General features: G+C 42.7%; 1 protein-coding gene across 1 annotated transcript in view; it reads left to right on the top strand.

Annotated features, from left to right (window-relative positions):
* Positions 1 to 27,648, top strand: part of LOC139228009 (chemokine-like protein TAFA-5) — a 507,858-nt gene that overhangs the window by 301,607 nt on the left and 178,603 nt on the right. The window contains exon 4 of the mRNA XM_070859159.1: positions 22,527 to 22,654. Within this exon, the coding sequence (XP_070715260.1) occupies positions 22,527 to 22,654 (128 nt within the window). The remainder of the gene's footprint in view (positions 1 to 22,526; positions 22,655 to 27,648) is intronic.

Here is a 27,648-nt window from a genome sequence, read left to right as displayed (position 1 = left end):
CCGTGCACCTTTGTGCAGTGCTTGTCAGTGTTTACAGCCCTCATTGGTGCAGAACACTGACCGAACAACTGTCAAAAATAACGTGGCCATGGCCCCTTTAAGGAAACCAGCTGATGACACGTCATGAAATGGCATCATTAGACCCGCTTCCTTTTAATTGGCCAGGAACCTCATAGGGTGGGCTTAACAAGCCCAATCTAGTGAAGATTCTTTTCACAGTGCGGGCTGGCGCCAGAAGCAGGGTCGCAACCCGCCACCGACCCCGGCCGCCCTGGACCCAACACGGTTGCCCTGAAAAACAGGCCTTGGACCCACTACTCCCCTCCTGAAATCCACCCAAAATTCAGGTCTCGAACCCACTGCTCTTTTTGTCCAGCCTCATGGTACCTTTTATTTACGACACCAAACTTTAATTTTCTTCATCGATTTTTCCATGTATGGTCAGTTCCCCTGAAGGCCTGTCAGCAATACATCCACTGGATGGGAGATTCAGGAATTTATACCCACACAATTTTCAGGACTTAAACTCTATTTTTGTCACACAGAAATTAAACTATTAATTAATAAACACTAAAAATAACGGTATTTCTTTCTGATGAGGACTCTGATGAAGATTGTGGTGTGACACTTCGCAGGAAGGAGAGCCAAAGTCATCAAGTTATTTCTATCCACAATTAGCAAACCAGCCCTTAATCAGCACCGATGTTTGTCCCAGACAGATCATGGTGCTACCTCACAGCAGTGCGGTGCTGGACTGAGATCAGCAAAATGTCTAATGCCAAATCAATTAGCTGAGATGTGAAAGTAATCATACCGCTTAAGTGCACTCACTGGAACTCAAATCAAAAGAAAGTTACTGTAGCAGATGGGAAGGTCATCCGCTACATTCCAGGGAAATTGCTTACAATCTTCTACAATTTTCTCTTTCGCCGCTTTACTTTTCTCCTCTCCTACTCCCATCAGCTCATTTAATTTATCTCTCTCTTTGTTTCGGCCTTCAGCACTCTCTTTCTCCTTTCTCCTTTTGATTGCCTACATTTCACCTGATGCCCAGAGGCACTAAAGAAGACCATGTTGTACTGGGGTAGATTAATTAATAATAAAACATCCATATTAATGAGCCATGGCAGAGTTTCCTTTTACCACGACGATCTTTGACATTCTTGGTATTACAAACATTACAGTCTTTAAATATCTAAGCCACTGATTTGCATTTTTAAAATGCTGGGCCAATGATATGCACTATACTTAATTTTAAATGAGAACCAAATTCTATTCAACATGAATTATTTTTACATTGGTGGCCCTGTATACAATAACACTGCAAACCTCTAAAGAACAAAAACAATAAGATATCAGCAATAAGAAAAACAATAAGATATTTAGTTCCCATTCCGAGTCCATGCCAGTCTCAATTGACCTTTGAGTTTCACTGAATACATGTCATCAATTCTTGCCAGAGTGTCAACTGTGGCTCAGTGGGTAGTACAGTCGTCTCAGGATCAGAAGGTCCTGGGTTCAAATCCCGTTCTAGAGACTTGAGCACAAAAATCCATGCTGATACTCTAGTGCAGTATTATATAGCATTACATAGGATACACGGTGCAAAAACAGGCCATTTGGCCCAACCAGTCCATGCCGGCATTTGTGGTCCACTCGAGCCTCCTCCTGTCTTTCCTCATCTAAATCTATCAGCGAAACCCACTATTCCCTTCTCCTTCATATGCTTGTCTAACCTCCCCTTAAATGCATCGATACTATTCACTTCAACCACTCCCTGTGGTAGTGAGTTTCACATTCTCACCACTCTGTGGGTAAAGAAGGTTCTTCTGAATTCCCTATTGGATTTCTTGGTGACTTTCTTATATTGATGGCCTCGAGTTATTCTCTCTGTGTCCACTCTATCAAAACCTTTCATAATTTTAATGACCTCCATTAGGTCACCCCTCAGCCTTTTTCGAAGCGAAAAGAGAACCAGCCTGTTCTTTCTTTCCTGATATGTATACCCTTGCATTTCTAATATCATCCTTGTAAATCTTCTCTGCACTCTCGACAGTGACTTTATATCCTTTTTAGAATATGGCGACTAGAACTATACGCAATATCAACAAGAGCAGGTATCGACGACTAGATTCAACACCTCTTCCAGTGCGCCAGTGCAGCCTTCGGCCACTTGAGGAAGAGTGTTTGAAGACCAGGCCCTCAAAACTGCCACCAAGCTCATGGTCTACAGGGCTGTAGTAATACCCGCCGTCCTGTATGGCTCAGAGACATGGACCATGTACAGCAGACGCCTCAAGTTGCTGGAGAAATATCATCAACGATGTCTCCGCAAGATCCTACAAATCCCCTGGGAGGACAGACGCACCAACATCAGCGTCATTCAGGCCAACATCCCCAGCATTGAAACACTGACCTCACTCGATCAGCTCCGCTGGGCAGGTCACATAGTTCACGTGCCAGACACGAGACTCCCAAAGCAAGTGCTCTACTCGGAACTCCTTTACGGCAAATGAGCCAAAGGTGGGCAGCGGAAACGCTACAAGGACACCCTCAAAGCCTCGCTGATAAAGTGCAACATCCCCACTGACACCTGGGAGTCCCTGGCCCAAGACCGGCCTAAGTGGAGGAAGTGCATCCGAGAGTGCGCTGAGCACCTCGAGTCTCAACGCCGAGAGCATGCAGAAATCAAGCGCAGACAGCGGAAAGAGCGTGCGGCAAACCAGTCCCACCCACCCCTTCCCTCAACAATTATCTGTCCCACCTGTGACAGAGTCTGTGGTTCTCGTATTGGACTGTTCAGCGACCAAAGAACTCACTTCAGAAGTGGAAGCAAATCTTCCTCAGTTCCGAGGGACTGCCTATGATGATGATGACGCCATACTCTAAGGAGTAGATATATCGTTTTTCAGTGAAAACGGGTACTTTTATGCCAAAATTACCATTTTCGGTGCACTACTATTTTTAGGCCGGACTTTCGGCCTTGACGTCTGCGACAGGGGCACCTCGGTAAAGGAGGTGTTGCACGACAATTCACGGCGCAAACTGCAAGTTTCGGCAACTTTAATCTGGGGCCAGGAGTGCTGTGAGAGAGACCTTGGGAGGGGGGAAAAAATAAAATTCCAAAAAATATTCACAAAAACCTTCGCTAAACGTTAACTTACCGTTTTTGCAGCTTTTCATACTTACCACTGCTGGCCTGTTAGTATTCTGGGTGCGGTGTACGGGTCGGGAGAGTGCCAAAAGTACGACGCAAACGCAATCTGCGTCGTTGCACGTTAGCGCACCTCTCCCCGATGATACTTGGAAGCACCGCTGCAAACAGGTGCTCGAGGATCCCGCCGACCTGGTTTTTGCCTTGGAGGGTCAAATTGCGGCAAAAACCCAGTTGCAAACCTGGTGAAAATCTGGCTCCAAGTGTGGTCTAACCAAGGTTCGATGCAGGTTGAGCATAACTTCCCTACCTTTCAATTGTATATCTCTAGAAATAAACCCTAGTGCTTAGAATGCTTTTTTTATGACCTTGCCAACCTATGTCGCAACTTTTAGTGATTTGTGTATTTCTACTCGCGATCCCTTTGTTCCTCCACCCCACCTAGACTCGCACCCAAGTGACCTCCCTATTCCTAACAAAATATTATATCTCACATTTATCTATGTTGAACTTAATTTGCCAGTTATATGCTCATTCTTCAAGTTTATTAATATCCTCCTGTTATTTGTTGCAGTCCTCCTCAGTATTGACTATGCCCCCTAATTTGGTGTCATCCGCAAATTTGGAAATTGTGCTTTTAATTCCAAAGTCGAAATTGTTAATATAAATTGTGAACAGCTGTGGTCCCAGCACTGATCCTTGTGGAACACCGCTTCCCACCTTCTGCCACTGTGAATAGCTACCCTTTACTCCTACTCTCTGCTTTCTGCCTTTAAGCCAACTAGCTATCCATTCTGCTACTTGTCCCTTGACCCCACATTCTCTGACCTTGTTCATCAGTCTATTATGGGTTACCTTATCGAAGGCCTTTTGGAAATCTAGATAAATTACATATACTGCATTAGCCACACCTACTCTCTCTGTTACCTCTTCAAGAAATTCAACAAGATTGTTCAAGCAAGACTTTCCCTTTTGAAATCCATGCTGACTATTCATTATTATATTTTTGGTTTCTGGATGGTCTTCGTCTTCTACTTTCTCCTTTAGTAGAGATTTCATTATTTTTCCTACCCCCGATGTTAAGCTGACTGGTCTATAATTCCCTGGACATGTTCTATCCCCCTTCTTAAATATAGGTATTACGTTAGCTATCCGCCAGTCCTCTGGCATTACACCTTTTTCTAACAAATTATTAAATATGTGTAGTAATGTCTCTGCTATCTCTACCCTAGATTCTTTTAAAATCTTTGGATGCAATCCACCCAGACCAGGAATTTTATCCTCTTTGAGTTTGATTAGTTTATTTAATATATCCTCTTTTTTATTCTAAATGTACTTATCTCATTACTAATCTCATCATCCAATGTCATGTCCACCTGTTCTATCTCCTTCGTAAATACTGAAGCGAAATAATTATTTAATATTTCTGCCATCTCTCCATCGTTACCTGTGCTGTTATCCTCTATCCCTTAATGACCCTATTTCTATCCGAGCCTTTTTTAAAATTGATGTGCCTGAAAAATATGTTAATATTTTGTCTTATGTTCCTTGATAATTTAATTTCATAATTCCTCTTTGCCTTACTAATTGTTTTTTTTTATTTCTCTCCTAATCTTCTTGTATTCTCCCTTATCATACACTCCCCTGCTGTCTATATACTTAATGTATGCCTCTTTCCTTACCCTCAATTGTTCCCTTATGGTTTTATTCATCCATGGAGTCTCATTAGTGTTCAGCCTAGTTTGTTCTTTCCTTTAGCAGAATATATTTTTCCTGCACTCTATTGAACACCGTTTTAAATATTTCCTATTGATGTTCTACATCGTGGTTTGCCAATATTATTGCCTATTTTTTTTTTCCCAAGCTCTATTCTCAAACCTTCAGAACCAGCTTTTCTCCGATCTATTAATCTGGTTTTCATCATACTTATGTCCTTCTCAATTATCATCTTAAAGCGTATATTATATTATGGTCACTATTGCCTAGATATTCCACTACGTTTACTTCTCTTGACTGCTCTGGTTCATTCACCATTACTAAATCCAATAGTGAATCCTCCCTTGGGCTTCTTACATATTAGATTAGAAAGGAGTCCTGTACACATTGTAGGAACTCCATTCGCTTATCCACTTTACCTACCTCTTCTGTCCAACTAATATCAGGGTAGTTAAAATCCCCCATGATTATTATTCAATATTTTTTACTAATTTTCCTAATTTTTCTGCCTATTTCTTCCTCCACCTCCCTTCCACTATTAGGTGGTCTGTAGACTACGCCTATTCGTGTGATTGATCCTTTATTATTTTTTATCACTATCCTTAGGGATTCTATTTTTGTCTTGCTGTTAGCGGCATCACATTTTCCTACTGCCGTTATGTTATCCCTAATGTTATCTCTAACAACTGAGAGTAGTAAAAGTAAGGTTTGGTCTCTTCGAGGCTGAGAACGGAGAAAGTATAATGAGGAATATGGAAACGACAGAGACTTTAAGCAAATATTTTGTATCTATCTTCACAGTAGAAGGCATGAAAAACATACAAAAATAGTGGGAAACTAAGGGACCAATAAAAGTGAGGAACTTATCATTAATATCAGTAGAGAAAAAGTACTTCAGAAACTACTGGGACTAAAAGCAGACAAATCTCTTGGACCTGATGGCCTACATCCTTGGGTTCTAAAAGAGGCGGCTGCAGAGATAGATGCATTGGTTGTGATCTTCCAAAATTCCCGAGATTCAAGAACGGTTCCAGCAAACTGGTAGGTAGCAAATATAACCCCGCTATTTAAGAAAGGAGGGAGAGAGAAAACAAAGAACTACAGACCAGTTAGCCTGACATCAGTCGTTGGAAAAATACTGGAATCCATTTTAAGGAAGTGGCAACAGGGCACTTAGAAAATCATAATATGATCAGGCAGAGTCAGCATGGTTTTATGAAAGATAAATAATGTTTAACCAATGTATTCGAGTTTTTTGAGGATGCAACTAGCAGGTAGATAAAGGGGAACCAGTGGATGTAGTATATTTGGATTTCCAAAAGTCAATCAATAAGGTGCCACATAAATGTTGCAATGCAAGGTAACAGCTCATGGGGTTAGGATAATATATTCGCATGAATAAGGATTGGTTAATGGACAGAAAACAGAGAGTAGGGCTAAAGGAATAATGTTCTGTTTGGCAGGCTGTAAGGAGTGGGGTGCCGCAAGGATCAGTGCTTGGATCTTAGCTATTTACAATCTATAGTAATAACTTAGATGAAGGGACTGAGTGCAATGTGTCCATGTTTGCTGATGATACAAAGCTATGTGGGAAAGTAAGCTGTGAGGAGGACACAAAAAGCCTGCAAGGTGATATAATGGGCAAAAGGTGGCAGGTGAAGTATAATGTGGGGAAATGTTCACTTTGGTAGGAAGAATAGAAAACCAGAATAGTTTTTAAATGGTGAGAAACTATGAAATGTTGGTGTTCAGAGAGATTTAGGTGTCCTTGAACAGGAAATACAGAGTTAACGTTCAGGTACAGCAAGCAATTAGGAAGGCAAATGGCATGTTGACGTTTATTACAAGAGGGTTAGAGTACAAGAGTAAGGAAGCCTTATTACAATTGTACAGGACTTTGGTGAGACCACATCTGGAGTACTGTGCACAGTTCTGGTCTCCTTGTTTGAGAATGGACATACATGCCTTAGAGGCGGTGCAACAAAGGTTCACTAGATTGATCCCTGGGATGAGAGAGTTGTCCTATGAGAAGAGATTGCGTAGGTTGGGCCTATACTCTCTGGAGTTTAGAAGAATGAGAGGTGATCTCATTGAAATATATAAAATTCTGAGGGGGATTGACAGGGAAGATGCTGAGGGATTGTTTCCCCTGGCTGGAGATTCTAGACCTAGGGGGCATAGTGCCCAAACTTGGCCTTCCGTTTAAAACCGCGCACCTCCGAGCCCCCGCCAACTTTATACCTTAAAAGCTGCGGCGAAAAAACTTGCTGCGATCATGGCCACAAGTTGAGCCATCTATGGAGCTAGCGTGGCGTGTACTGAAGAGAGGGGGCGGAGCTAGGTCCCGGCACTGAAAACAGTGTCGGGACCTCTGCTCATGCGCGCTAGAGTCTGCGTACATGTGCAATAGCTCCTGGCAGGCCATTTCAGCAAACACGCGCCGCAGGCTGTGTGGGAGGGGCCGAAGCATGCCGTCCCTATCCCTGGCTGAATGGCCTCCCTCATCGGCGGCCCGCTGCGTTCCCTATGGTAGGAGTTCTTTACTGATTGATTTTGGTGTTTTAGATGCAGGGTTCCTTTTTTTTATTTGTTATTTATTGATTGCTTATTACTTTGGTCTTGGTGCTTTGGGGCAGGGTTGCTTCTATTTTATTTATTAATTAATTGCTTATTACTTTTTGTGCTTTGTTTGGTGCTTGGTAGTGCTTTAAATGTAGTTACTTGCGCTGATTCCTTAAATTGTAAGTAAGGTCTTTCTGTGCGGACAAAAGTGGACACATACACTGCCCTAAGTTAGTTTAGTACAACTTTTTTCTGGCCAAATTGGCATAAATGGTGTAAGTGGCTGGGAATGTACACTTTTGAAAAAAAGAACTGACATAACAAAAAACCTAAGTAAATTAAATGGCCATATTTGCAACTAAAAAGATACACCAGAAAAATCAAGTTACACAAAAAAAAATGGTGCAACTCATGGGGAAATTTGGGCCCATAGTCTCAGGATAAGAGATCGGTAACACTGAGATGAGGAGGAATTTCTTCACTCAGAGGATTGTGAATCTTTGGAATTCTCTACCCAAAGGACTGTGGATGCGTTGAGTATATTCAAGGCTGAGATCGATTGATTTTTGGACTCTGGGAGAATAAAGGGATATGGGGATCGGGTGGGAGAGTGGAGTTGATATTGAAGATCAGCCATGATCTTATTGAATGGCAGAGCAGGTGCGAAGGGCTGTATGACCTACTCCTGCTCCTAATTCTTATGTTCTTATGGTCAATTATGCTGGATAACAATAAATGTTTGAAACATAATTTATTTGTTGTTTATGTATGAACTATTAAAGCCTTTCAACACTTTATTAATATTGGGTTTGAAAATTTCTGCTTACAACTTGTACAAGCAGATTAGTAAATAATGGTTGGTTGGCATACCAATTGTACTTTTACATGGGGAATTGGCAGCTATATACTGATTCTTCATGTAGCTGGAATAAATCACTGGGCTGAGTAGAAAAAGAAAGTTGTTGTTGATTTGCGTTTGATTTTGTTGATGCTACAACAGGAGAAAGACATGGTCAATTTCTGCAGAGAGGGAAGGATCATTCTGAACAGAATTGTGACCAAATTTTCACTATCATAAATGCTTGCAGGCGTAGGCTGAAAACTAAAAGGATGTCCGTTTGAATTTTAAAAATCATTCAAGAAATGAAAGAAGGTGCCACCAGTTTATTGTGTTCCAATACCATTGCATACACGTCAAAGAAGTGTAGTATTTGAAAGAGGGGAAATTTTATTTATTTATATAAAATATTGAAAATGTGAGGATCCCTATTCTGGGCTCATATGTACGTGTGCACACTCATGTAATGTCAAAACTCATTAACCACTGCAAGGGCCCAAGTTTCGGGCCGTGCCTAGAACGGCGCAGCCCCGACCTGGACGCACGTTTTTCGCGCCAGAAAGTGCGCCTAAAAGATACTTACTGATTCTCCAGCTCCCTGCAGGTCCTCTGGAGCTGGGCGTGGCGCAGCACGAGCTGTGGGGGGCGGAGCCAGGTCCCTGCGCTGAAAACAGTGCCGGGACCTCTGCACATGCGCGCTACAGTGGGCGTGCATGTGCAGTAGCTCCAGGCGCCCAAACCCCCCCCCCCGCCCGGCCCCCAGACCAGACCTGACCCTCCCACCCCTGGACCGGACCCGACCCAAACAGACTCCCACTCCCCCCCCGACCCCGGACCTGACCCGACCCGAACAGACTCCCACTCCCCCCCCCCCCACCCCAGGACTGGACCCCCCCACCGCCCCCGGACCAGACTGCCCGCCCCCGGACCCGACCCAAACAGACTTCCACCCCCCCCCAGACCCGACCAGACCCCCAGCCACCTACCTTTAAATCAAGTCTTGGGCCCGGCCCATTCAGCCTCCCTCTCCTCCCTCCCTTCTCTCCCTCCCCTCCCTTCTCTCCCTCCCTTCTCTCCCTCCCTTCTCTCCCTCCCTTCTCTCCCTCCCTTCTCTCCCTCCCCTCCCTCCCTACCTTCTCTCCCTCCCCTCCCTCCCCTCCCTCCCCTCCCTCCCTCTCTCTCCCTCTCTCTCCCCCTCTCCCCTCTCCCTCTTTCTCTCTCCCTCTCCCCCCTCCCCCTCCACCTCCACCCCACTCCTTTTGCCCCCTCCACCTCCACCCCCTTCCTCCCCCCCCACTTCCACCCCCCTCCTTTCCCTCCCCCCCTCACCCCCCCTCCTCCCCCCTCCACTCCTCCCCCCCTACAACCCCCTCCTCCCCCTCACCCCCCCTCGCTGTCAGAAACACAGACACTGACAGACAGAGAGTGAGAGAGACACACACAGACAGACAGAGAGATAGAAACACTGACAGAGACACACTGGGGGGGCCGTCCCAGCATGCTGTTGGAGGGCTCCCGGTGCTGCAGTCGGTAAGTAGAAAATGTTTTTATTAATTTTTTTATTTTTTAATTTTCTATTAATTTTTTTAAATTAATTTATTGGTTGATTTATTGATGTATTTATCATTTATTATTGATGATGGCTCTTTATTTGTAAAACTGAAGTGTTTAATGTTTGTAAACTTCCCTTTAAACCCCCCCACCCCATTCCCTGTGCATTATTTGCTACGCCTGATTTTCTAAGTGTCGGCAAGGTTTTTCTGAGCGTACAAAAATCTACACTTACTCCATTCTAAGTTAGTTTGGAGTAAGTTTTCACCGTCTAAACTTTCAAAACGGGCGTAAGTAGCCGGACACGCCCCCTTTTGAAAAAAAAAATCTGTTCCGAACTGAAACTGTTCTAACTCACTAGAACTGGAGCAAACTAAATGCCGAGAATTGCAATTTCTAAGATACTCCATTCTAAACCAGTTGCTCCAAAAAAACAGGAGCAACTCAGGCCGAATCTTGGCCCCCATGAAACAAATTGGTATTTTTGCCTGTTCCCTGTAAACACTGTCTATATTTCATAATATGTCCAAATGTGGCACACTTTTGTTCGTGGCTTTGGTGTATATAACACTGTTCTGAAAATAATAAGGTACTTTAAAAAAATTATCCTAATCATTTACAATTCCTGTCAACAAGTGTTATTTCCTTTAACACTGGCCAAGGTTTTCTACATCTGTGGTTGTTGGACCCTTATTTTCCATCTATTTATATTAATGGGCAGAAATTTTCTGGCTGGCAAACATAAAAGCAGAAGGGTCCAGACTGTATATCAATGGTTTTGCTAACATTTACATTGGAGCCTTCTATATAAATATTTATCATGGGCAATCCCTATCAAACATGATAACATTTTATATTGGGAAAGTTGGCAAACGTTTTGCTGCCTTGGGTTGTTGATGAACTAATTGAAGCACTGAAAATGCATTAAAAAATATATATTGTGCTCATTATTTTTCAAATAACTAATATTTCTAATTTCCAAAACAAGGTTTTAAACAAAGTAATTTAAAGAAACAATGACATCATTCTCAATAATAAGACCACATTTATTCATTGAATTGTCTGTTGTGTATTTTAATACCTTCCTTAATGTTTGCAGATTTTCCCAGATGCAGTCTTGCATTCTCAACATGTGCAATTTAGTACAGCACAGAAGGAGGCCATTCAGCCCATTGAGCCTGCACTGGTTCTTTTGAAGTGCAATCCAGTTAGTCCCACTCCCCAGCTCTTTCCCCAGAGCCCTGCAATTTTTTTCCTTCAAGTATTTATCCAATTCCCTTTTGAAGATTACAAGTGCATCTGGATCCATCACCCGATCATGCAGACATTCCACTTAATGCATAAAGGTCGGTGCCCTCTGATTATCGACCCTTGGCCTTCTCTGCTCTAAGGAGAACAACCCAGCTTCTCCAGTCTATTCACATAACTGTCACCCTGGAACCATTCCAGTAAATCTCTTCTGTGTCCTCTCTGAAGCCTTCATGTTCTTCCTATAATGTGTTGCCCAGAATTAGACACAATGAGCCTAAATTTCCCCAGGAGTTGCTCCGGTTTTTTTTGGAGCAACTAGATTTTTTTGGAGTATCTTAAAAATCACAATTCTCCCCATTTAATTTGCTCCAGTGTAAGTGATTTAGTTAGGATTTTTTTTTAGTTTAGTATTTTGTTCAAAAGGGTGCGTTACCAGCCACTTACACTTGTTTTGGCCATTTAAGCAAGTTTAGCCAGCTAAAAGTTACTCCAAACTAACTTAGGCCAGTGTATGTGGCCACTTGTGTCCGCTCAGAAAAACCTTGCGGTGAATTAAGAAATCAGCACAGATAGCCAGAGCTGGCTGGGGGCGGGGGGGAGTGTAGGGAAGGGAAGTGAGAGGATTTTGCAAAGCACTAAACACCTTCAAAACAACATTAAAGAAGCATAAAAACCATCATCAATAATAAATGAAAAATAAATCAATTACTAAAAAATAAAATGTCCTACCTTGCCGACTGCAGCAAGCCCTTTCGCCAGGGCTAGGGGCGGGAGGCACGCAACAAGCAGCAGGAGAGCCCTCCGAGGCATGACATGCCGCACCGACAAGCCTTCGGCCAGGGCTAGGGGCGGGAGGCATGCAAGAAGCAGCAGGCTGGGCTGCAGGAGGTAATTTAAAGGGGGGCTGGGAACACACAGGCTGCAGGAGGGAAGCAACCTGGGGGCGGGGGGGGGGGGAGCGGGGTGACGAGGAGGGAGAGAGAAGTCATGCCTGAGGGCTCAGCAGCAACTGTTCCACATAGACATGTTTATTTTTTTAGTTGTTCCTAAATGTTGTGTTGTGTTAATGTAACATGATTCAGTTTTAATGTAAAATATATTTTATTGAAAAGTTTACAATGTACTTCACTTTAGTGTAATAAAATAATTCTCGTATCAAACTTTACTTTAATGTGACTCTTTAAGATCACTTAAAAACTTTAAGATCACTTGTAAACTTGTAAAGTTACAAAACTTACAAAACAATTTCCATTTGAAAAAAGTTACACTCTAAAATCATTTAAATTTTAAGATCACTTTTTAGTTGTAAATTTAAATAACTTATAAAATGTGGGAACATTTACAATCTAAGATCACTTATAAAGTTGTAAAGTTTCAAAACTTACAAAACAATTTCAATTTGAAAACAGTAACATCAACTACAACAACAATAGCAGCAAAGAAAGGCTGCACCCATCTCTCATCCACATCTCGGTGAATGTGTACTTCTTCATGGAGGTGGCATTTGATTGGCCGGGTTGTGTGTCCTTATTGCAGCAGCTACCTCACACAGGCCCTCCATGACAGTCTGTACCATTGTTTGTGCTCCCTCTGACATTCCCTCCTTCAGTTCCCGTGTCATTACTGCTATTTCTCCCAACAGTCCCGTTACCTCATCACCCACCCCACTGACGGTGCCCATGAATGATCATTGGTAAGGTCATTGGTCTCCACACCCAATGCCATAACCTCAACCACATCTGTTGCACGCTGCATCTTAGGAGAGCGTGGTCGGATTCTCCTTCCCCTTGCCCTGGGTCTGCCTCGCGGCACTCCTTCAGTGTGAGGCGCAGGCTGGGATGGTGGGGCCCTGGGTGTTCCAAGCAGCACCCCACCAGCACTGGGAGGCGCAGGCTGGGACGGTGGGACCCTGGGTGTTTCAAGCGGCACCCTACCAGCACTGGGAGGTGCAGGCTGGGACGGTGGGGTGCTGGGTGTTCCAAGCTGCATTCCACCACCACCACTCGGACACGCAACCTCGGAATCTGTGAAAGCATGGAATGTCGCACCAAAACTTACATCACTATATGCGGATGGGTACGTGAAGAAATTATGGTATGTTGCATCAGAACTTAAAGCACTATGCAAGGATGGGGAGGTGATGAAACCATGGAATGTTGGGCCAGAACTCATGGAAGTGTTTGGCAAAGTGAGGTCCTGTACTATGGACTGATCTATATTACGATCAACATTCTCCCCTGAACACATATCCATGCCCCCTCCTCCCACCCCCAGCCTTGGTCTGGATAGTACGCATCTGAATCTTCTTCTGGATCTTCAGGATTGGCATCTTGTTCTGCAAAATATAACAGAACAGTCAAATGGTTAGCAGCACAGGAGGGGGCAGGATGGGTGACATGAGTAGTCTCACACATAGCAGGCCAGGCAGCAGGTTGATTTGAAGGGCCATGATGTATTTTCAGGACTTACCCCTCCCTCACGTGTGGGCCCAGCTTGAGCAGTACTGATTGCTTTTCTCCAGGTACAACTCATCAAAGCAGCGACCCTCTGATCCAAGGGTGTCAGTTGGTGCAGATTTGGCGGGCCTCTTCCTGTTCGAGTTATTTCCCTTTTGTTGTGGGCCAATTTCTTCTGCAAAGATGAAAATATAACTTTTTAGAGAGGGCGACTTTCTGCTGGGTGGGACATATACAGATGGTCACATTTACAATTGCAATTCGATTGAAAAATGAAAATATTACTTACACTAACTACTTGACCAAGGTCGTGCCATTTATTTTTACAGTTGCTTCCAGATCTCCTGGTATGCAACACTGCACAGTAATCTTCTACATCTAGGTTCCAGCATTTCTTCATTTCTTTGGGTGCCACTTTTGTGCGACCTCTGTTGCTGGTATCCAGCTCCTGCCATCTCTTCTCAATGACATTAACTAGTATCTCCACTTCCTCATGCAAGAAATTCTTCTTTCTTGGTGCACGTTGTTGCATTGCTGTATTGAATTGAACTCACTGATTTTTCAAAACACACAGTCCTTACTTTGCATGCACCTATGCAGCACTCCTTCTGGAAGTTTAGCAGCAACACAGAGCACTCATTGATTCCAGCAGCTGATTTCTTCCACAGTACTGCTAACAGCACTCCTTCAGGCACAAAAAAAATCATTGAGAAGGCTTTCCACTCCTTCAGGCACCCAAAAATCACTGAGCAGGCTTTACCTTTAAAAATGGCCGATTGCCAATGTTACTGACCCATTGTGCATGCGTGCATGCTCCAATGCGCATGCGCAATGCTGCCAGCACTCACAAACACGCTGGGCCCTAGCTCCGCCGGCTGTGTTGATCCAGCACGGCCCAACTCCCCCGCCCCTATTGCTTGTGCTGTGTTATACCAAGGGTCTGCAATGTTCCAGCAGCGGGGAGAATACCGAGGTAAGTTTTAGGTGCGGTTTTTCTTCTACAAAGTCGGCACACCTCATGGAGGTGCACCATTCTAAGCGGGGTGGGGTGGCGGAGCGGTGGGGGGGCAAACTTGGGCCCAATATTTCAGCTGTGGCCGAACTATTGTTTTATATAGGTTGATCATAACTTCCTTGCTTTTGTACTCTGTGCCTGTATTTATAAAGCCCAAGATCCCATATGCTTTATTAACTGCTTTGCTGCTTTGTCAACCTGTCCTGTCACCTTCAAAGATCTCTACATGAACACGCTGAACACTCTTTGGTCTTTGCACCCCCTTTAAAATTGTACTATTTAGTTTGTAGAGTTTGCCAGTTTACAATCTGTGTATGAACAGGAGTTGATTCCCTCATCCTGCCAAGAGTTTAGTTTCTTTGCTTTTTTTCAAACTACTTTCAAACACAATGCAGTTTGAATTCTCAAAGCTTTATTTCAGGCAAGTTTATTAAAAGTTTAACTATGGTACAATCTGTTATGAATTCCTCACACACAGCACATGTGAGTTCAATGTTTAGTTAGAAATAACTGATTTTTTTTTTGACACCTGTTTTATTTCTGTAAACAATTTAGTTAACAAATGATTTCTTCTAAACTATTTTTGAGGCTTAAGGAAACTTTTTAAATAAAAGTTTGGAAACTGTAATTAATTAACTTTTATGAGTCTTGTTATGGAAGTTTATAATTTTTAAAGATGGTTATATGCAAAATCGCCAATGGTGCACAAAAGGATATATTTACCACTCCTACATGCCAGGCATATGCCAGACTCGCAAATCGAGGAATTGCACACCCCAAGCCTGTGATTTTCTGTCCATTCATTTCAATGGAACATTGAAGCTAAATATGTGCAATTTCTCAGTATACACTCTTGGAAGCAGAATGTTTACCCTTAAAAGCTTTAAGGCAGGAATGTAAAGAAATGAACCACTGATTTTGAGAAAAGTGGTGGGAAAAGGATGGTAGGCGGAACTTGGGAATGTAAAAGGTGTTGTGGTCGAGTTGAGGAAGGATATTTAGAAACACAATGGGAGGGTGAAACCTGATGGTCTGAACGGTGCAAAGAGCATTTTGGGTTCCCTTCACTTGGGGGGGCCCTCTTCCTCACATCTACTGCACATGTACATACTCCCCTTCAGTTCTGCCAGATCTCAGAAAACACCCAATTCTGCCAGACTTTTCCCTGCTAATACTCTTTCGCTCAAGTCCTTCTGGATTCTAGGACTCTCCCCTCCCACGTTTCGGGACCCTCTCTTAGTATTTCCATACCCTTTGCCTGCATACCCAGTGCTTTTTATTCTCAGGGTAATTAAGAGTGCCGTCAGACCCTGAGACTTCCCTCTAAAATTCTTTCAGATATCAGGACCCGCGTTCAGTGATCCCAGCTCTCGCCATCTACTCCAGTCTTCCCAGAATATCCCTTTTCTGTACTCCTGGATACTGGGACCCTTTTAAGAAGTCCGTTTCTTTGGTAATACTACTAAGCAACACCCGTATTTTTGTAAAATTTCTGACTTACCATGAGCCACACCATAGGAGTTGGCCAAGGTTCCCGATCCTGGAAGTGCTGAGCTGAGGATTGGGCTTGGCTGGTTTGGCCCCTGTAGGACAATAACCTGCCAACAATCACTGTTGAGGCTAACACATACACAGGCAAAGCACAGGAGGGCAACAGGCACATGGGGAAAGCTACCTCAGCAAAATAGCAACACGTTCAAAAAGGGCAGTGAGTGAGATGAAAAAATTAACAAGGAGAAAGAAAGAAACCAAAGAAAAATGTGTATCTATAGTACGAAGCAATTTGTCTACTCGTCCATTGACTTTGCAGGGTTTCTCTGATCACACGTTTACTCTGCAATATAAATGCGTTATCAGATAAAATAGCCACACTGGAACACGTGACCTGTTGCTGAGGTGGTTTTGTCCCTGACAATTAATGATGACCCAAGTGTTGTTTGAGACCCAGTAACTTCCAAATGAAAAGATGTGTATTATAATCCAATGCCTTTCCTAAACTAGGAACTCTGATCCTCGGAACTGGTGTGGCGAATAAACACCAACACAGACTAGTTGGGCTGAATGGCCTGTTTCTGTGCTGTATATTCTATGCAATTCTAAATTTCAGCAGTGAATTGACTTTGATTTTTAAAACTGCTTTCACAGTTAAACACAGAACAGCAATGTTTTTGTTTGACTGTAACACACACACACACACACACACGTATTGCTTCTTGGTCCAATGTCAGCATGGATGTATGAAAGGGAAATCATGCTTGACAAATCTTCTAGATTTTTTGAGGATGTAACTAGTAGAGTGGATAAGGGAGAACCAGTGGATGTGGTGTATTTGGACTTTCAGAAGGCTTTTGACAAGGTCCCACACGAGAGATTAGTGTGCAAAATTAAGGCACATGGGATTGGGGGTAATGTATTGACGTGTATAGAGAACTGGTTGACAGGCAGGAAGCAAAGAGTGGGAATAACGGGTCCTTTTCAGAATGGCAGGCAGTGACTAGTGGGGTACCGCAGGGTTCAGTGCTGGGACCCCAGCTATTTACAATATGCGTTAATGATTTAGAGGATGGAATTGAATGTAATATCTCCAAGTTTTCAGCTGACACTAAGCTGGGTGGCAGTGTGAGCTGTGAGGAGGATGCTAAGAGGCTGCAGGGTGACTTGGGCAGGTTAGGTGAGTGGGCAAATGCATGGCAGTTGCAGTATAATGTGGATAAATGTGAGGTCATCCACTTTGGTGGCAAAAACAAGAAGGCAGATTATTATCTGAATGGTGACAGATTAGTAAAAGGGGAGGTCCAACGAGACCTGGGTGTCATTGTAAGTCGGCATGCAGGTAGAGCAGGCAGTTAAGAAAGCAAATAGCATGTTGGCCTACATAGTGAGAGGATTTGAGTATAGGAGCAGGGAGGTCTTGCTGCAGTTGTACAGGGCCTTGGTGAGACCACACCTTGAGTATTGTGTGCAGTTTTGGTCTTCTAATCTGAGGAAGGACATTCTTGCTATTGAGGGAGTGCAGCGAAGGTTCACCAGACTAATTCCCGGGATGGCAGGACTGACATTTGAAGAAAGACTCATATTCACTGGAATTTAGAAGAATGAGAAAGGATTTCATTGAAGCATATAAAATTCTGATAGGATTGGACAAGTTAGATGCAGGAAAAATGTTCCTGATGTTGAGGATGTCCAGAACGAGGGGTCACAGTCTAAGGATAAGGGGTAAGCCATATAGGACCGAGATGAGGAGAAACGTTTTCACCCAGAGAATTGTGAACCTGTGGAATTCTCTACCACAGAAAGTTGTTGAGTCCAGTTCGTTGGATATATTCAAAAGGGAGTTAGATGTGGCCCTTACAGCTAAAGGGATCAGAGGGTATGGAGAGAAGGCAGGAGTGGGGTACTGAAGTTGCATGATCATATTGAATGGTGGCACAGACTCGAAGGGCCGAATGGCATGCTCCTGCACCCATTTTCTATGTTTCTATTTTTCTCACATTGTTACAGTAGGTTTTTTTTGAACAATAGAGTAACCAGGTTTTCCTTCACAACATGTTTTCTTTTAAAAGCAGTTTTCAATTCAAGGTCAGAATATTCAGCAAAGTACTCCAGTAATGCGTTCTGTACACAACCTTTTGCACTCAGGAACTGCAGATGAAGCAGCAGGAACAGCTCTTTATTCACAAGCAAGGACACTGCAGCACATACAATGGAGCTTACAAGCACAGGCATATCATCACAGACATGGAAGTAGGGCTGGAATCTATTGGTTAGAAAGTTACTTGTGTTGAATTCGCTAAAAAAAAATTCTATCCGTATTTCTTGTTTAATAGCAAGGGGCAGCTCCAGTTATAAGAATTATGACCCAATTATCAGAATTCCTACTTTGGTCCACAGCCTTTCAGGAAGTTCCATTTGGCATTGTGGATTAATGCAGGCCACAAGGACACTGGGGACATATTTTGAAGTAAAATACGTTCCGCAAACAGTCGTGTGGAGTTGCAAATGATTTGAAAATCAATCCCAAGGCCAGATCTCATTAATTTTCAGTGAGACTTCTTAACTTTTAAGAAAAAAAAGGACTAATTTAATCAAAGTCTTTTTGCGTCAAAGCACAAACACATTCATACTCATCTGAAGAAGTTTCATTTTGCAAGTCTACTGTGCACTTTAAAAGGGAGCCAAGGAGGCATATCCCTGTAACGCTGTTAGCATTGAAACAATTTTGGGGGATATAAATACTGAAGAATGGAAAGCCTTTTATTCATAATAACTTACTTTTGTAATTACGTGAAATTTAATTTTGCAGCTTTATATAATGGAAGTTTGTATCCAGAAATTGAATTACCATGAAGAAGCAATACAAATGATAGGAAGCTCACAATTTGCAGAAATAATGGAACTGACATTTGTTTAAATGCTTTTGGTACCAAGATAATATTGGCAATAACATATCAGGATGGATTAAGTAAATACTTCTGGTGTTGCTAAAGAGCAAACAATATCTGCATCAGCATGTTTTTTCAATGATTACTGTAATTATACAGACAGACATGTATTTAAAGTCCTTTCACTCCATTCACATTTCATTTTGCAAGTTATCAAGCAGGTGTTCTGCTCCCAGGCCCTGCTCAGTGCTGCTCTGTGGCCAGCAGAGCTCGGAAGTAAGTGACAAAATCCCTCCATTCTTTCAATCCTTCCTGCCTCTGCAATCTTCTCCATCTCTACATCCCAGCTTTCGTCTTTTGAGTCTGGAGTACTGCGTATGCTCCTGTCCCTCTGTTCCAGCATCAGCAGCAGACCCTTCAGCCACTTTCTTGGACATCTTCCTAAATCTCTTTGGCTTAGTACCTCTCGCCTCTCCTTCAAAAAGGATTTTCAACACTTACCTGTGACTTTAAGAGCATAAGAAATAGGAGCAGGAGTAGACCATTCGGCCCTTCAAGCCTGCTTTGACCTCAACTCCACTTTCCCGCCCGATCCCCATATCCCTTGATTCCCCTAGAGTCCAAAACTCTATCGATCTCTGTCTTGAATATACTCAATGACTGAGCATCTACAGCCCCTTGGGGCACATACTTCCAAAGATTCACAACTCTCTGAGTGAAGATCCTCCTCCTCTCAGTCCTAAATGACTGACCCCTTATCCCGAGACTGTGACCCATAGTTCTAGACTTCCCAGCCAGGGGAAACAGTCTCTCAGAGTCTACCCTGTCAATCCCCCTCAGAAGCTTGGATGTTTCAATTAGAATTGGACTTACGAAATTGGCTTCGGTCACCTCCCATAAATACTTTCATCTCATTGCCTACCCCTCTCCCTGTAAAGCACCTTGGAGGTTTTTTCACATGAAATGTTGACTGTGATATAATTGTAGAGCTCAGATAGTGGAATAAGCTGTGGTGAAGCTTTGCAGCTTTTTAATGTGCCATCCTCCCTCTCAATAGTATCACCGTGCTTCCCATAAGCAGAACTCGTATCCCCTGTGATTTCTGCTCCTATAGAGATCTTGGACCCTTCGGACTCCCACGGATCCAGATTGTTAGTGTTCACTGAACTCTTACTCCACTCTGACGCCACTCTTACTTCACTCTTACTTCACTCCGTGTCATTCTGGAAGATGGAATTAACAACACATGACCCTCAAGTTCATTTGAGGCTCCATTTGAGTTGCTAGGTTTATTTACGGTAGGATTGCCTATTCAAATTGGACATATTTCAGGAGGTTGCATCATGTGACCTCCCACAGCCAGTGATCAATCACTTCCGGGTACTTGTCAGTTCAGGGCTGGTTGTAAAAAGAGTGATTTGATTATTCCACTTTTTACTCCCACTCCAGAGACTTGAGTGCATAATCTACTCCAGTGACACTCCAGTGCAGTGCCGAGGGAATGCTGCACTGTCTGAGCTGTTGTCTCTCGAATGAGATGTTAAACTGAGGCCCTGTCTGGTGGAAGTAAAAGATCCCATGACACTATTTCAAAAGAATAGCAGGGGAGTGAGCCCCAATGCCTTAGCCAATATTAAAACTCAGCCAACATCACTAAAACAGATTATCTGGTCATTATCACATTGCTGTTTGTGGAAGTTTACTGTGCGTAAGTTGGCTGGCACATTTCCTACATTACAACAGTGACTACAATGGTGGCCAATGGTCGGTTTGAAGAGAGCCCAATATAAATTTTAATTTTAATTAAACACTTGACGTGGCTGGGCAAACATGTCCAGCTAATTTGCAGAGTGGATAAGAAGGAAAATGAAATGAAAAACTCCCCAGCACTGTGGCAACACAGACTGAGTATGACCATCTTCAATTTCAAATAGTCTGCACATACATTTTGATTGACCATATCGGAGCAGATTATCAAAAAATCTCTGTGGTTTCTCACAGCAGTGTCCAGAAGATGAATATTTAAATCCTGGAGATTCCAAGACAAACAGGGAGAGTTGGCACTCTTATTTATGGTATTATTAACAAGTCAAAGCACGTTCCAAGCAGCATAATTCTTACACAAAGCTTGCCATGTGAGTTGGAAAATTTGCTCTACTCCTTTAATAATTAATGAGAGAAGTCTTGTGTCTCTCATTCTACCAATAACGTGGTACAGTTCCTGGGAGTATCCGATGTCACCTCCCTCTCTCCTGATCACTCAGTCGCCATCTTGGGGTTACATTGTCAAACCTTATCTTTGATTTACCTGGAGATCACAGCAAAGTTAATGTAAGTATAAAAATGTGGAATGGCCTTACAATGGCTTGTTTGCTCTTCTATCTTCAATGTGAACTGTACATAGAACTGTGCCATGTATACCTCTGAACTTAGTTCTCCTGACTAGAACCTCAAATCAATCTGAATACCAAGAGCAATGAGCTTAGTGGTGGTACAGGCAAGCTGGCACCTGCTGATCATCTTAGGGTTACTTAGCCCATTATAAGACCTGCTTTAGCTTTTAATTTATACCAAGAACATAATATGTACAAGGCTAGACGTTCCCATATATATTCATACAGGAACTTAACCACTCGCTCTGTCACATAAACCATGAATGCAAAGCTTGAACGCTGGCTCTGCATCACAGTCTAACTTTCATATTCTTTACACAAACTACTTGCTTTGTTTCTTAATGAAATAAGTTTCTTCACCTTTTTGTTTTCTTGGTTTCTGTTTGGAACTTGTACTCTGTGTTGTTATGCTTAGGTTGCTGGAGAGTTAGACAGGTACATTAATGAAGTCCCTATAGAGTCAACTTCACATGACAGGAACAGTGTTGCAAGGAATTCGTTTGCATTCTACTAGGATCTGTTGGTCTTGTATTTTCTTCTTATTTTACAAAAGCAAATTTATTTTTCATATGTTCATTCAGACTGAGGTGTGGCATTGCCGCTGAGTGCATCACTTCATCTCAATTTTGCCATCCAATCTCCGCACCAAGCACTCTTAGCTTGTGTATAACCCAGCTAAATACAGAGCAATCCTTCATCTATTTTGACCTGATGATCTGCCTTAATGTCAATCTCAGAGGAGCATTCGGTGCTGCAGCCTTGTAGCTTTGCCCACTTTGCACAGTTACCATCCTTTTAGCTCGCTAATACAACTGTCAATTCAATGACAAATTATGTGCAGTTTTCTTTTGCTGAGGGTGCCCACATCCACTAGGATTGGATTTACAATGCTCAAATTCATTTCATCTTGGACACTGACAAGCAACAGAGAGGAAAGGCTTTCATTGCTTTAGCTGGGGTTGAACTCAAATAGTGTTTTCAGGGTTGCAACAACCATGTGTCAGTGTGATGGAATGCTTCAATATGTACAAGGCGTGTAGGGTATTTCTGCATGGATGATTACGATGGGCCGAATGGCCTTCCTTATCTGTAGTTTTGCGTTCTGGTGAACCTACTGTACCATTTGATCTCCATCTTGCATTTATTGAAAGAATGTTTCTATAATTAATTTTTCACTGACATCTAACCATTCCCTCTTTTGTTTGCAGTGCGAGTTGTAAAGACCAGGCAGTGGTGTGAAATGATCCCCTGTTCAGAAGGAGAAATCTGTGGTTTATTAATGAACAAGTCAGGCTGGACCTGCACACAACCAGGTGGTCGAATAAAGACAATAACGGTAGGCCATGCTGTGTGTTCGTGTTATGAATGTGATATATGAACCAGGTTTTCTTTGCAGAAATAGGTTTTTACATTTACAAGGAGATATGTAAATCACATTTTCATGTAACTTCAAAATCTGTAAGACAGTTAACTGTAACAACATGTTTAACGAAAGCAGCATATCTTAATTTCATGGTCAACTGCGAAAAATATAAAAATGGGATGTATGGATTGAAAGTACAACAGTGTAAAAAGGAATAGATGACGTTCATAAACCACATGTATTGGATATATTATCATATTTATCACTTCAATATATCTTTTATACTTAAATATAAGCAAACACTCCATGATGCAATATGAAGCATGAGTTCTGATACACTATGAAGATGTAGTTAACCTGCAAGTAAAGTTGTTATATTTTTCCTTGTAAATGGATTAACAGATATCAATCCTCATTTTATTAGCATTATTTTATTGACTGTTCATGAAAAGAAAGACATGAAATGAATTACAATATTACATTATATTTGCATTAATGTATTCTTCTGAGTGAAGAAGGGAAGGGAAGGAAAGGATGGTGTAAAGGAGGAAACAATAGCCCTTAAGGGGGATCAATAAAGGTCAGCGGGGGATAAGAACTCAATGTGCAACATTGAGTTAAGAAAGAAAGATTTTCATTGATACAGCGTATTTCATGACCTCAGGACGCCCCAAAGTGCTTTACAGCCAATTAATACTTTCAAAGTACAGTCACTGTTGTAATGCAGGAAACGGGGCGGCCAATGTGTGCACAGCAAGATCCCCAAAAATAGCAATGAGATAATGACAAGATCGTTTGCTTCAGCGACATTGGTTGAGGGATAACTATTGGCCAGGGCACTGAGGAGAACTCTCCTGCTTCAAAATAGTGCAGTGGGATCTTTTACGTTCACCTGAGAGGGCAGACAGACCTCGGTTTACCGTCTCATCTGAAAGACGACATCTCCGACAGTGTGGCACTCCCTCAGAAAAAGGACAGCATTGCGCTGAAATGCCAGCCTAGATTATGTGCTCAACTCTCTGGAGTGGAACTTGAACCCATAGCTTTCTGACTCAGGCAAGAGTGCGACCACTGAGCCAAGGCTGACACCCTATTATTGTTATTACTAAAAGGTAATTTAGTCAGCAACAGCAGTAACGAAGGAAAATGTAGCATTGGATCACCTTAATCTGACATGATCTAGTATTGATGTACTACTATTACGACTACTACTACTACTACTACAATTTTTATTTATATAGCTTCTTTAACATAGTAAAACGTTTCAAGACGCTTCACAGGAGTGTTATAAGACAAAGCAAATAAATTTGACACTGAGCCACATAAGAAGAAATTACGGCAGGTGATTGGTCAAAGAGGTAGGTTTTAAGGAGCATCTTAAAGGAGGAAAAAGAGGTAGAGGGGTTTAGGCAGTAAATTCCAGAGCTTGGGGCCAAGGCAACAGAAGCAACGGCCACCAATGGTTGAGCGATTATAATCAGGGATGCTCAGGAGGACAGAATTTGAGGAGCGCAGCTATCTCCGGGAGGGGTGGGGGGGCTGGAGGAGATTACAGAGATAGGGAGTAGCGAGGACCAAGCATATACTGACAACTTGCATCACGTTCAAGTTCTTTACTGGCCTTCACAGTTGCTATGGGCCTACTATTCCTCTTTTCACTAAAAATGTGAGGGAAACATGTATTAATCCAAATTAACAAACCACGAACAGAATGTGGAGAAGACAGTGCTTTCAATTGTGCAATTTATGAGAATGTAAATTGTTCGCAGTTATGAAAAAGTAGCAATGAATGTAAATGCACCTGTAATAATGATCCTATAATATGTTTCAAGCAGAGAACGAGCCTCTTAACCTGTATGAATATCAAAATCTTTAATAATTCAGCTGTAGAGTACACAATTGTTAGAGAAGATATCTGATGTCAACAATGAAAATACAAAATTATCAGTGAACTCCTACAAGTGCCGGTAAGCACAGCAATGGAGCAACACATTTTTGGTGGAGGTGGACAGTCTTCTCCTCATACAAAGCAAGAGGAAAGTGTAACAGTACATCGCAGGCAGGATTAGAACTACTTGTCACTGTTCGTTTTATTACATTAAAGGTGTTCTAAAATTGCAAGTTGTTGTTATTGTATCAAGTAAAATAATAGAAGTGTAAATAGCACAGTTGTGCAAGTTATATTATACCGAAGATGAGGGTGAAAATATACTGCAGAATGTTCTGTGAATCAAATCATCATGTATCAGTACTCACTGCTCTTGTATCTAAAGGCGAAATGGGCAAATAAGAGTCAGCAAACAGCAGGTGGTGGAGACTCAGCTAGGTTTGATATACAGTGTTGATAGAGAAGGTGCCAGGACTATTGGGAGAGAGGGTAGAACTAATGACATACCATATCAATCATATATGTATGATTTGTACAATATTTTCCATTAACATGCCCACATATACTGAGCATATAATAGTGCATATAATGCCAATACATACCCACATGAATAAAGGTGTTTTTACATGTGCTGGGGTGTAAAACCATGTCAGGATATGAGTGAAGGAAGACTTCCAAACAAAGGCTGAAAGGTGTAGCATGCACCATGTTGCCTCTTCGATTAATGGTTAGAATTCAAGAACTTTAACACAGTATGAAGAGAGGCAGACACATTTATTACTGTCCATTCCTAGAAGGTGTGGCTGGATCCTCTTACATCGCTAATCTAGTTTGTTCATTTAACTTCTTTCTGCACTGCAGTTCTGTGTTTGGGGTGCTTGTGTTAACACTGATCGCCCTGGCCACGTCCTTCCATTGCCACCGTACTGCTCTCCTTAGGGACCTATACTGCTCTATTTCAAACAGGGTCATCTTGCTCCTCTTTTTCTTATTCGTTCCTGGGATGTGGGTGTCGCTGGCAAGAGAGGCATTTATTGCCCATCACTAATTGCCTTTGAGAAGATGGTGGTGATCCGTGAACCATACAGGGCAGTTAAGAGTCGACCACATTGAAGTGGGTCTGGAGTCACATATGGGCCAGACCAGTTAAGGACGGCAGATTTCCTTCCCTAAAGGACATTAGTGAACCAGATGGATTTTTACGACAAGTTTCATCCGGTATGTTCACCATTGCTGATATTAGCTCTATATTCAGATTTATAAATGAACTGATTTTAAATTCCCCAGCTGCCGTGGTGGGATTTGAACTCACGTCTCTGGAATTATTAGTCGAGGCCTCTGGATTACTAGTTCAGTAACATAACTACGATGCTACCGTAACCTGACTTCCTTCAGCAGCAAGTCCACAGTTGCATCCGAGAACCTGGGAGACCCCTGTCCTCTTGCATACCTGCCAAACATGCTTTTTTTTAAACAGCAACATTCTGCTCTGCTGTAAATCCCTTTTTGTTGATGCTTGGCCCTTTAAACTATTGCAAATTATAACGTGCCACACATCCTTTCCCCTACAGGTGAGCTCTGAATTAGAGGCATTTCTAATGCTTGGAGTTCACTCCAAATATTTGAATTCGGCTATCCTTGTAAATGTCACCAGGGTCCCCTGCACTATAGATCAGCTGGGGATGAATCATGCCCCATAATAATCCCACTCAGGATTTTGTCTGAGCAGAAATAAGAACATAAGAAATAGGAACAGGATTAGGCCATACGGCCCCTCGAGCTTGCTCCGCCATTCAATAAGATCATGGCTGATCTGATCATGGACTCAGCTCCACTTCCCTGCCCACTCCCCATAACCCCTTATCCCCTTATCGTTTGTCAATTTCTGTCTTAAATTTATTCAATGTCCCAGCTTCCACAGCTCTCTGAGGCAGCGAATTCCACAGATTTAAAACCCTCTGAGAGAAGAAATTGCTCCTCATCTCAGTTTTAAATGAGCGGCCCCTTATTCTAAGATCATGCCCTCTAGTTCTAGTCTCCCCCATCAGTGGAAAATCCTCTCTACAACCACCTTGTCAAGCCCCCTCATAATCTTCTATGTTTCGATAAGATCACCTCTCATTCTTCTGAATTCCAATGAGTAGTGTCCCAAACTACTCAACCTTTCCTCATATTCAACCCCCTCATCTCCGGAATCAACCTAGTGAACCTTCTCTGAACTGCCTCCAAAGCAGGTATATCCTTTCGTAAATACGGAAACCAAAACTGCACGCAGCATTCCAGGTGTGGCCTCACCAATACCTTGTACAGTTGCAGCAAGACGTCCCTGCTTTTATACTCCATCCCCTTTGCAAAAAAGGCCAAGATTCCAATGGCCTTCCTGATCACTTGCTGTACCTGCATACTATCCTTTTGTGTTTCATGCACCAGGATCCCCAGGCCCCGCTTTATTGCAGCACTTTACAATCTTTCTCCATTTAAAGAACAACTTGCTCTTTGATTTTATTCTGCCAAAGTGCATGACCTCACACTTTCCAAGATTATACTCCATCTGCCAAATTTTTGCCCACTCACTTAGCCTGTCTATGTCCTTTTGCAAATGTTTTCTGTCCTCCTCACACATTGCTTTTCCTCCCATCTTTGTATCATCAGCAAACTTGGCTACGTTACACTCAGTCCCTTCTTCCAAGTTGTTAATATAGATTGTAAATAGTTGGGGTCCCAGCACTGATCCCTGCGGCACCCCACTAGTTACTGGTAGCCAACCAGAGAATGGACCATTGATCCCGACTCTCTGTTTTCTGTTAGTTAGTCAATCCTCTATCCACGCTAATATATTACCCCCGTGTTCGGGCCCCAGGAGTGAGGGTTCGGGGTCCAGGAGGACATAGGGGCATCACGGGCCAACCCACACTGCGATCTATGATAGTAGGAGCATACGTGCGCACTAGGTCTGTGCAGCAGAGCTTGGTCTCCAGTCGTCTTGGTTAACTCTTGCCATTGGATCAAGACTTAGCTCTGTCAAGCCCATGTGGTGGCTGGTGTGCAACGGCCACCCCACGTTAAAAGAATCCATGCA

Source organism: Pristiophorus japonicus, chromosome 17, assembly GCF_044704955.1.
Source record: "Pristiophorus japonicus isolate sPriJap1 chromosome 17, sPriJap1.hap1, whole genome shotgun sequence".
Taxonomy (NCBI): domain Eukaryota; kingdom Metazoa; phylum Chordata; class Chondrichthyes; family Pristiophoridae; genus Pristiophorus; species Pristiophorus japonicus.
This window is presented reverse-complemented; position numbering and strand designations above follow the sequence as displayed.